This window comes from Stenella coeruleoalba, assembly GCF_951394435.1.
Source record: "Stenella coeruleoalba genome assembly, chromosome: 4".
NCBI lineage: Eukaryota > Metazoa > Chordata > Mammalia > Artiodactyla > Delphinidae > Stenella > Stenella coeruleoalba.
The window spans coordinates 33828568-33840663 of record NC_137149.1 but is presented as its reverse complement, the minus strand read 5'-3'; the positions used below and the strand labels follow the sequence as shown (position 1 = coordinate 33840663).

Here is a 12096-nt window from a genome sequence, read left to right as displayed (position 1 = left end):
AAGAAAAAAAGAATAATTTCTGGGAAAATAAAATAGGGCCTTAGATATCTGATAATCATAATGCTTTGATGAGCAACATGCCAATAAATTTGCACAGGAGCAACGAACACAGAGGCCAAGAATCTGCCACGTTATTTGCTGAGCCTGATTAAGCCACTCGATTTCTCTGAAACTTAATTTTCTCAATTTTCTTCAATTAAGCAAGATACGATTTAGTACTATGTAAAAGGCAACATACTAGATGCCAGAATACAAAAGTGCTAAAATGTGAGCAATGCCCACAGATAAGACAGGGCGAGTACTACATGTTATCAGGATCAGCATCATCCTGTAAATTTAAAAAATAAAGGAGTCCTCTTGGCACAATTAGAGAGCTAACCATTGACCTAACACACAAAGGCAGGCTGAGAACCCATTAAAAGTTTTCTAGAGTCAGTGATATAAGTATACTATTAGGCTCCACTTAAAGGGTATTAAGATTCTCTAAAGGTGGATTTAAAGATAGGTACAGGTATCCCCTGCTTTTTGAAAAGTTTGCTCTATGCCACTTCACTTTTACAAAAGACCTACATTAGTACCTGTTTTTGCTAACAGAAAGAAATCCTAAGAGGATTTTCACTTTTACAAAAAAAGGCAAAAATCGAAAACAGCACTCGGTGTGTTTTCCAGCAGCTCTTATAGAGGCAGCGAGCACCCCTGAGCAGTGAGAGTGGCCAGCCAAGCTCCTTCCCTGGGAACTATACACTCATCATCTCAGCAGCAAGCTGCCATAGCTTTGAACTGTGTCTGTGAGCACCTGTGCTTTCTCTCCATTTATTTTGTGCATTCATTAGCAAGATGTATCCTAAGGTATTGCTTCTTTGCTTTATGCCATTTCAGCTTACGAATGGTTTCACAGGACTGCTCCCTTTCTGGATAGTGGAGAAACCTGTACTACCTATCCTGATCAACTATAAAATGAACAGGGTAATCCATATTATACCTATGAGGCATAGACAGACAGACACGGTACATGCAGCAAGCACTGTGGTAATCACCCTGTAAAGATACAACTGAAGCACAGATTAGAAACAGCCCTTTCTTAGAGCCTCAGAGAAAACTAGCAATAAATCTTAAGTTTGAACTTCATTATCTATATCTCAGACTGGTTGCTTCTTTACAATTGAAACCAAGTCGTTGCCAATTTACTTTTATAAATATCTATTTTGTTGTTATTTAAACAAAGCAATGCATGTGCATGGTTAAAAAAAGTCCCCACCTCTCTCCAATCCAGCTCCACTCTAGAGCCACCCACCTAGGCCTCCTTAACTTACTTTAGATCTAGATGTTATCTTCATCTCCCTAAATAATATATTTATATGGTTAGTTTTTAATTTACAATTTTAGAATATTGTCTACTGATTTCAGCTCTGAGAGGTAAGTTTAGTTAATTTGACCCCAACCTTTCCCTTTAAATTCTCTATTGGCCAATCTTAATACTTCACAGCTTTAGTCCTTGCTCCACCAAACATATACAGTATTTCTTGACTCAGCTAACTGGCTTTTTACCTCTCTTTCTTCATCCTTCTCTCTTCTAATTTTATCTTCTGCACTTTTATTTTTTCAAGGCTCATAAAATGTTCTATAATCACACTGAGTTTTCTATGCTTTTCCTGTTAGTATATTTCCTAAGATTAAGAAAAATCTGAATTACTTGTTAAACAGATCGCTGGACCCCCATATCTAATCAAAATCTTAAGGAGAGAAATCTGGATATCTGTATTATTAGCAAGCACCCCCAAATAATTCATATAGCCAGGCAAGTTTAAGAAACACTGTGTGTTGATTTTTGGCCAGGTAGAATGTCATAAATAAATTTCCTTTCTTGTTCAGCTTCTATGACTTGTGCTTCTAATTTTCTTCCTTCCATTGTCAGTCATAATCATATCTATCAATTATTCAAAGGTCTCACAGCTTCCATAAAAACTATGGAATTCTCTCTCTACCCAAGCGGCTCCCTTTGGAAATCTCATTCTTCCTGTTGCAATCTGGATTGGAAGCTTTCTTGGCACCCTTAGACTCTGCTTTGTTGGTTTCCAGCTTAGATCTGTTTTCTGGATCCCATGCATTCACCTTTTTTGGTTTACTTACATGTTTTGCAGAAGCATATCCCTAACTTGTGTTGTGTAAGAAAGGATGCATGGGAGGTAAATTTCCCAAGTCCTTAAACGTCTGAAACGTCTTGATTCAATCTTTACCCTAGATTAATGGTTGCCTGGGTAAATTCTAGGAGGAAAATCATTTTCTCAGAACTTCAAAGGCATTAGTCCAGTTGCTGAGCTTTCAGCGCTGCTGGGTCAGTCAGATACCAGTTTGATTCTCAGTCCTCTGCAGGTGACCTGTTCTCCCTCCCCACCCCCGACCCCAACCCCAGGGACTTTTAGCGTCTTCTTTATAAAAGCGTCAGTTTTCAGAGATTTCACAAGAAAGTGTCTGGGACTCAGAACACTTGGGTACTTAAATTCTTAGATCTCTTCCACTATTCCTTGGAAAATTCTTCTTCGTTTTGTCTGTTCTTTTTTTTCTGGAACTCATATTAGCCAAATGTTAGGCTTCCTAGATTAAATCTCTATGTCTCTTCTTTCTTCCTCATTTTTTTGCTGTCTCAGACATTTTGTTTACTTTCTGGTAGATTTATTTACCTTATGTTCTAACTCCTCTGTATCAGCCTTCTAGGACTGCTATACCAAATTAGCACACACCTGGTGGCTTAGAACAACAGAACACCATTCAACCCACTACACCATCCACTGACATCTTTGTCTTAACATCACAATTTTAATTTCCAAGAGTTCTTGTTCTTTGATTGCCTTTTCTTCACAGCCTCCTCTTCCTTCTTAATGGGCGCCATCGCTTCTGAAATCTCAGAGGACACCCATGCGACTTTGAAAAATTCAAGTTCTCTTTCTACTTTCTTTTTTTCCCATTTAGCTTAAGAGGTTTTCTTAAAATCATTCATTCAGTAAATATTTACTGAACACATACAGTATCCCAAGCACTGTTTTAGGTACTAGGTATACAAATTCCTTGCTTTTACGGAACTTATACTCCGGTGGGGGAGGCGATGCATAGGAGCAATGAAGATGTTTTTAACTCTAGCAGGTACAGGGCAAGAAAGGAGGGAAAGAGAGAAATATGGAAATGCCAGGGAAGATCTCTCTGATAGGTAACACTTCAGCACAGAGCTGAATGAAGTGAGGACGTGAGTCAAGCAGACATCTAGACAGGAACACTGCATGCAGAGCAAGCTCAGAGGCAAGAATATGCACGGCGTGTCTGAGAAACAGTCAGGAGGCCAGGATGGCTGGAGCACAGTGATCAAAAGGAAGAGTGGTAAGCAATGAATTCAGAGGGGAAGCCCAGTATCAGGCCACACAGGAACTTGTATACGAGGAGCAGAACCTGGCATGATCAGATGTACATCTTAAAGAATCAAGATGACTTCTGGTGGAAAGCAGACTTCAGGGGACAATGGTGGAGGCAAGGTGAAGAATCAGGAGGCTACTGCAATTGGTCAAGTGAAAGACAATGGTGACATGGATATAGTGGCAAGGGTGGGAGTGGAGAGAATTGTCTTCTGCATACATTTCAAAAGCTGGACTGGGGTTTCCCTGGTGGCGCAGTGGTTGAGAGTCCGCCTGCCAATGCAGGGGACATGGGTTCGTGTCCCGGTCCGGGAAGATCCCGCGTGCCGCAGAGCGGCTGGGCCCATGAGCCATGGCCACTGGGCCTGCGCGTCCGGAGCCTGTGCTCCGCAACGGGAGAGGCCACGACAGTGAGAGGCCCGAATATCGCAAAAAAAAAAAAAAAAGCTGGACTGAAGGGAGAAACTAATGAACTAGATATGGGCTAAGAGTAGTGGTGGCCACAACAGTGATTCCTAAGTTACTGCTTATAGGTGAGAAGACAGAAAGAAATAGTTGGGTGGGGGTAGGGGACCAGGAGCTCTGTCTTGTATACGTTAACCTTTAGATGCTTCTTAGACGTTTCAGTGGAAATACAGAGTACATTTACTGCATCTGTAAATCTTGAGCTCAAGAAGAGACTAGAGCTAATGTTACACATCTGGGAGGCATAGATGGTATCTCAAGCTACAGGACTGGATGGGATCATCTACAGCAAAAACAACAACAGAAACTCCAGAGCATGGGCCAAAGCCAGCACATGGCCTGTTGTTATTTTTGTAAATAACCTTTTGTTGGAACAAAAGCCATACCCATACTTTTACTCTCTGGTTGCTTTTGCCCTGCAACGCAGAGATAAGTAGTTGTAAGAAACCACAGGTTTTGCAAAGCCTGAACTATTTACTATCTGGCCCTTTTCAGAAAGGGCTTGCCAACCCCTGCTCTAGAGAGAGAACGATAGATAAGTGGGCTAAGAACAGAGTCCTGAGCCGTTTCAAAGGTTAGAGTTCAGATCAGAGGATCCAGCAAGGGAGACTGCTGAAGGAGAAGCCATCAAAAGAAGATAAAAGCACCGTCCCAGAAGGAAAAAGAAAACATTTCAAGGAAGAAAGAGGGCTTCATTGTGAAAATACTGTTGAGAATTCACATGAGATGAGAATTTTAAATTGATCATTAAATTTGCCACATGGAGGTCACCTTTTTTTTTCTTTTCCTGTCCTACAGAGCTTTGAGGGATCCACACAAAGGGTATCTGCCTCACTTCCATAGCTTCCTGATGGACATGCTTTGCTCACTCTCCTTCTGCATGACCTTGGCTACTGCCATCTCAAAGTCCTCCTGGGTGACATGGACTCACCACTCCCGTAGTGAGTACAAGCTGGCTTCAGTGCACACACCCTTCACTTCAGCCCCTGACGCTCCTGGCATGAGCTCAGCAATTTTTCTCAGGTTGATCCCCCGGGTCAGGTTCATTTTCCAAGAACGGATCTTCAAAATATCCAGCCGGGCCTCCTCGTTGGGGGTGGGAATTCAATTTTTCTGTAGATGCACCCTGGGCGTTGCAGTGCCGAGCCCAGGATATCAATCCTATTAGTCGCCATGATGACCTTGATATTCTTGGTGGCCTCGAAGCCATCCAGCTGGTTGAGCAGCTCCAGCTTCGTGCGCTGGACTTCACTGTCCTCTCCGGAGCCTCCCTCCAGCCGTGAGGAGCCGATGGAGTCAATTTCATCCATGAAGGTGATAGATGGAGCATGTTCTCGGGCCATAACAAACAGCTCCCTCACCATTCTTGCTCCTTCCGCAATGAATTTCCATACCAATTCACAGCCAGAGACACGAATGAAGGTATAGTCTGTATGATGAGTCACAGCCCGGGCCAACAGTGTCTTCCCAGTGCCTGCGGGTCCCTACGGCAGCACTCCCTTGGGCTGCGCGATCGATGCCCGGCATTTCAAAGAGTTCAGGATGCTTAACGGGCAGCTCGATCACTTCTTTGATCTCCTTGATCTGCTTGTCCACCAATCATCTCTTAAGTTGAATCTGGCACCTTTTCCACCATCATCAGTGACACCAGTGGGTCTACCTTGTTGGGTAGGATCTTGTGCAGAGTGTAGCTGTCATTTCTGAGAGCCACCCAGCAACTGGGTGTCACATCACTGATGTCGATGTTCTTGTCCACGTCGACGACAAACTTGCCCTCAGGATGTACCTTAACCAACACTTTCTTCTTATCCATGGTCCCGACTATCTCCCCCACATAGGAGCCCTTTTCCTGCAGCAGCTGTAGCTCTTCCTGCAACAGGCGAACTTTTGCATTAATCTCATTCCTCTGGCCCTGCAGCCTCCAGAGATTTTGGCTCTTATCATTCACAATCAGCTGGAGTTCTTCAATCTTGGACAGATAATATTGGCGGAGTCCACTGCCTGCCTTCCCCTCTTCCAGCTCCATCTGTTCTGGTCCATCAAGCGCCATCTTCCCTCTTCCGCGCAGACCGCGGGCATCAGAGCCGCCATGGCACCAGGCCGAGGACACCTTTTGGCAAAGCAGTTTGGCAGACAGAGGATGAAACCCTGGCTGAAAGTGATCCCTGACAATTTGGCTTATATTTAATAAGAGGCTAGAAAAGACTGATGTGCATGCAGCAAGGCTTGTTGAACGGCCAGCTTCCCTCGGAGACGTGTGGGTAAGAAGCTGGCTGTGACACTGGGGCGTTCCCTAAATGTCACAGAGCCCAGAGCTCCGCTGAGCAGCGACACCATCAGGTTGGGCTACTGACCTCCAAACACCTTCTTCAATTTCTGCAGAAGGAACCAGCACATCGCCTAAGCCCCAGGCCTGCATGGTAAACATCTGTGTGCTATTCCATGATAAAACGTAAACTGCTCCCCCTTGTGTCAGGCTCCACATGTCTCTTACTCTCTCTCCAATCTGACATCAACATGTCCACAAACTCTCTAAGGTTCTGCAAAGCAGTTCAGCTTCTTCCAAAACTACAGCCCCCTCAGCACACAGACTTCAGCTGGGACTGCCTCCATGCCGCTTCATCAATAACCACATCTCCATCTGCTTTTCTTCCTTTATAAATATCTTGAAATCACCGGCTCTGATGGCTCCTTCTTATTTGTTGTTTCAGGGTTATCCTTTTTTATCCACCTACTATCACTTTAATAGGATATTTATGAGGAGGGAGATAAGACAAACAACTGTAGTCACCCTACCATCTCGTTTTGGTATTTCACTTTGTCAAAAATCAGACTACACACCTACTGGGCATAAGCTAATGAATTCTATCCGGCCCATCAATATACATTAGACATTGCCAAACAGTGTCAAAACTTTCCCTTCGACTGGACTAAAATGAGATTTTATTCTATCATTTTGTAAGTAATCTATATGTTTTTCTCTTATAACAGCAAGTTGTATCAGGATGAAAGTTTATTACTTGTATTAGCAAGTGAGGAAACTGAATGGACTGCAAAACTTATACCTGATTATATATGTTATACACATCAAATAGTTACATGTATGCTAAGTACCAACATACTATTACGTATCATTACTAAAAGCATTTATAGAGATTCTTATTGGAAGCTGTAGCAATGACAAAAACCAAGTAAATATAACTAACATTTCTATATCCACACAATAACTATTATCATCTACTGTGTCAATTCAAGTTTTATGATATGGGCCAAATAAAAAAAAAAAGTTACAGGAACTCATATTTAAGACTCAAACACACGTTTCATGTAACTCAGTAAATTTTATTAAGTCCTAATGTGTGGTACATTCAATGGCAGGTCCCTCCTTCTATTCAAACGACATACGTAAAAAACAAAACATACAGTAACTTCAACATAAGCACAGTCTTACTAAAATGATAAATTCATTGTTAAAGAACTGCATGATTCGTTCTCACACTAAATAAAAGCAATCTGAATTATCTACAGCACTATTTCTCTAAGTGAACCAGTCACCTATCCCATAGTAAAAAAAAAAATCCAAACTATGAAAAGTGTAGCTTCTCCTCATCCTTTAGGAAAAGTTAAAAAATCGAAAATAATGAATTTTCAAGTTATTAACAAAACAAAAACATGTAGACTACCAAAGAATATTGGCATGCAGTGCTATGTCTTTGGTCCCATATGAACAAGTCTTACTTCGTTATGATTTCACAACTAATTCAAAAGACTGCAAGTTGGTACCCATGAAAACTGTAAGACTTGGAATTAATAAATCAGGACTTACTCTAAGTATGCAATTCTATCCATATCCCATTGTTCTCATCCTTCACAAAACGTAACAAGAATTTTGGTCTTAAAGTCAAAAGGGAAAAAGAAATAATTCATATTAAACATTAACCATGTGCCATGTGTGAGACAGTGATAGTCTTTACAAACATGGTCTCATTTAACTGCCACAGCAATTCTATAAAATCATCAGTGCTATCCCCGTTTTACAGATGGAGAAACAGAGCTAGGGGATGTCAAGCGATGCCTAAACTAGTCAAGCCAGGGCTACAACCTAACTGTTTTGACTATTAGTGTAGAACCCAATGCTTCTCAAATAGAATTCCATCAAACTCTAGAGTTACTTAGATGTCAACAAATGTTCTGAGAAACAGGGGCTCTTGGATTCAAAAGTTGGGACAAGTTACTTTACATAAGAATTTCCAACAACTTTAATATGCACATTGTGACTCCCCACGGTGATAAAATGAGAAGTGTTTTGCTAATTTATTAAACCATGAAGCTCTTCCTTTAAAGAAAGCCTAGTAACATACCATGGGATGTTTGTGCTCAACTAAGCAGTTTGGAAATGATCAAGTCCAATCTCCTCTTTCCGTGGTTTAATAAAATGAGGTACAGAGAGGTTCAATTACTCATGCAACGCCACACAAAAAGTTCATTACAGGGCCAGGACGCCTCATGATTCCCACCAGGATGTTTTTTCTCCTCTGTCACCCTGTCCCACTTCAATACTGTTCCCACAAAGTTCAACACCAATTAAAAGGAAAAGAAAAGTACTGCATCTATCATTTATTCTAATTCTTCTGAATGATGGTAAAGAGAACCATTTACAGAAATGAAATGCCAAAAAGTCTACCTCCCAACTGCACTCATATTTCAGAGGCTTGGGATATATTTGGAAATGTGGGAAATGATTCCACTGTAATAATGCTAAATAATACTTTTCAGCCAAGTAGTGCTATATTCATGTTTTTCTTTGAAGGGAGCGAACTGCACCATACTACTGCACATAGATACTGCCAGAGTATAAAATATACAATTTGTGACCACCTTTATAAAGAGCAAATTGTTCATTGTTACCCCTTACCCCTTAATCCTAAAGGGGCTTCCTTTCACTTTGTCCTACCCCTTCCAGCAGGCAGTAAACAGTCTTGGGCCAAGGATGCCATCTGGCGTTTAGTTCAGGAATTGTTCAACCCAACAATACCTTCCAATGACTATCTCACCACCTGGCCCCTCCCCCAAACCACATTCTCCTTTCTTCCAATTTTTGCCCATTTACCTCAGTAAAACCTTTTTTCTTCTTTTCTGTCATTTGTTCCAACTGAGTGAAAAAAATATATATGTATTTTATTTGTGGCATTCCAGTTAAAGAAAATCGTGAGTCTGAAATACACTTGCAGCTAAAGAAACAAACCACAGCGAGAGGCCAATATAGCCTCAAAAATACCTAACAGAGGCCCGGCCCCAATACATAATGTTAAGAGTATCTATTATTCATCCAATGTCTCCAAGGACTATCATCACTAAGAAGGACCTTTAAGATCACTGGTAGGTCAACTGCTTCATTTTACAGCTAAAGAAACTGAACATGTAAGAAATGAAGCCATCACCTGGCCAATCAGCACACAGTGAGTTACAGCAGAGTGAGAACCAAGGCCTAGGACTCCCCATGCCAAAGTCAGTGCTCAGTGGGTTACACCATATGCTCTAGGAGCCTCAAGACTATTTTTTCTCAGCCAACATTCAAATAATTTTATTTGAATTTTTTAGTGTTTTTATACTTTCCTTAATTAATTATATTGATATCACCAATCTCTTGAGGTCAGGGCCCATAACTAAAATTTCCTCAGTGCCACATCTAACAGTGTCCAGCACATTTTATAAATATTTATTGACTTTTTGGTCAATCATTTATTACTGTATTACTTTCACCATTTTATGAGTTAGACAGCTTTTATCTACTTAAAAACCTAACTGCCATTTTGTAACACTGTTTCTATGGAAAGTTGTTCCTCAAACCATTGCTTTGTAACCTTTTGGAACAATCCATTCAGAAATTTGGGTCTTCTTGTTAATGGTCCCCTTCTACCTGATCAGTCTTGACCAAATTAGGATGGAAAAGAATATGGAGTCAATTCTGAAGAAAATGGGAATTTTAGTATCAACTGCATTATAACCACAAAACTATTCAAATTCAGCTTTCTCTTCCATAAAATACTCCTCGACCCTAAGCTCAGATAGCATACATATAAACATTTTATAAATTACAGGTATCAATAATGATCACAAGTATTATTAACAATAGAATTTATATTCTAGACCTGGTGACTAATCATTTGCATACACTATGCCATGTAAGTCTTACAGCCCTATTTTACAGATGAGAAGAACTAAGGCTCAGCAAGTTAGGAAACTCGTCCAGGGTCCCAGAGCTAAGAGCTAAAGAATCCAGGATTCGAGCTGAGATCTGAAATTCTCTAGAGCTGGTGTTCCTAACAGGTGGGCGATAAGGCAAGGTCGACTTTACAGAAAAAAAGGTACTACTCCCCTCGGGGCTCTGAAATCAGTGAGGCATGAAAGCAACTCAACCAACCTGGCTATTTCACATCATAGCTAACCTACACAGTGAAATATCAGGATGCAAAGAAAAATGAGAATAATGGAGACCTGGGTGTTTTCCCATCTTAGTCGGCCAGGTCAGTGCCCCAAGTCGCTTCGCCCTCTGGGTTTGCTCAATTTGCGGAGTTGAATGAGCTACTTTGCAACCAGCGAGGCTCTTGATCGTGGATCGCATTCAAGGTGCAAACTCGTGAGTATAAATTCACGCTGCTGGGAGGCCCTTCATCAGAGTCCCTGCCCTGAAAAAGAACCACTGGACCTGTCATCTCCGAAGTCCCGCCTCATGGGCGGCCCTCAGCAGGAGTTTTGTTACATTCACTGGGAGGGGGAGGGGAGGGGAAAGGAGGGGACGGGGAGGGGAGGGGAGGGGACGGGGAGGGGAGGGGAGGGGACGGGGAGGGGAGGGGACGGGGAGGGGAGGGGAGGGGACGGGGAGGGGAGGGGAGGGGGACGGGAGGGGAGGGGGAGGGTAAGGGAGGTCGGCTAAACAGTGGACTCTGCTCCTCGCGTTGGGAGCTAACGCGAACCCAGAACAGTGACGCGGGCTGGGCTAACGGCTGCCGACCCGGCCAGGTGACCGGGCGCACTCCCACGCGCGCTCCGCCCGCGGCTCGGGGAGGGCGGTTGGCCGCGCCCAGGGTGACCCGGGCGCGGCCCAGCCGGCCGCCCTGCGTCTCGCGCTCCGCGTTTGGGGACTTAGTCCGCCGCCCCCATCTCTGTCAGCTCCCATGGCTCGGCGCTGGCCCCCGCGTGCGGGAAAGTGACCAGAACCGCGCGGCGATCGCGGCGGGCCCGAAAGAGGAAGGGGATGGAGGCCGCGCTCCCATCCCGAGCCTCCGGCGCGGCGCGCGGTGGGACCCCCTCGAGCTACTTACTGAAAAAGAGGCGGTAACCGGGAGAGTGGGGCTGGCCGCGCTCCTCTGTGCGGTAAAAAGCCATGGCGCGGCGCGGCCCGGGCCCTGCGCTCGCTCCCCGCGGCAGGCGGGCGGCGGCAGCGGCAGCCGGGGCGCCCAAGCGCCAGGCCCAGCTGGTGCGCAGCAGTGGTAGCCGCACGCGCATGGCGTAGACCCGGGTCCGGTTTCGCGCGGGTGGTGCCGGGGGACCGGCCCAGCCGCACGCCGGCGCCCCCTACCGCCCGGAGTCGTCGCTCCCGGCCCGGGGCTTGGAACCCGCCCCAGCCAGGCTGGCCCTGGAGACTGCTCTTTGAAATTAGAGCGCCCGGTGAACTGCCAGTAATACACACGGTACACGCAGCGAGATCGGGGTTCAGAGATAATCAAAATAAGGTCCACCGCCCCTGAGGAGCTCACTGCCACTTATTAATGCATACATGCATTCACTCCTTTACTCATCCAGACAGTATTTACTATCATAATATTGTTTTTATTATAGTGATTTAATATTGAATGGTTACTCTGTGCCAAGCACTGCTCTAGATCCTGTCCAATGTAGGAGAAAAGCATGCACGCACGTGAAAACATCACTTTGAGACATAATGATCAGGCCTCCTTGTGAGGAATTGACCTTGACGTGACTTATAGAGCCAAAAAACGGTAACTTCCTCAAATGCCTTCTCCTCCATGAAGCCTTTTTCTGTTTAACCCAAGTAGAGGTGATTTATCCTTCCTTTTTCTTACATTTTCATTCCTACAATGGCACTGGGTACTGTGCCTATATGTTTGTGAGCTTATCTTATTCCCCATTTCACCCTGACCGGCCCACTGGATTGTCTACGTGCCAAGCACTTGAGATTTTTGAAGAATGGAACATCCATCAT

The 12096-nt window shown here is 43.9% G+C and overlaps 1 protein-coding gene and 1 pseudogene across 5 annotated transcripts in view; both read right to left on the bottom strand.

Annotated features, from left to right (window-relative positions):
* The window catches only part of PPA2 (inorganic pyrophosphatase 2), an 85086-nt gene extending 73665 nt beyond the window's left edge, over nucleotides 1-11421 (bottom strand). For 2 of the 4 annotated variants that reach the window (XM_079919484.1, XM_079919485.1), the window contains exons 1-2: nucleotides 11195-11326; nucleotides 10368-10558 (exon numbers count right to left, since the gene is read on the bottom strand). In XM_079919484.1, coding sequence (XP_079775610.1) covers nucleotides 10368-10494 — 127 coding nt within the window. In that variant the 5' untranslated portion in view covers nucleotides 10495-10558; nucleotides 11195-11326. Of the gene's footprint in view, nucleotides 1-10367; nucleotides 10559-11194 lie in introns of all 4 variants that reach the window. The other 2 variants (XM_079919483.1, XM_079919482.1) reach the window with 2 other exon arrangements.
* On the bottom strand, nucleotides 4272-6833 carry LOC307185590 (26S proteasome regulatory subunit 8-like; annotated as a pseudogene). Its single transcript has one exon. The product of its transcript is annotated as a 26S proteasome regulatory subunit 8-like (transcript).
* Nucleotides 11422-12096: the final 675 nt, after the last annotated feature.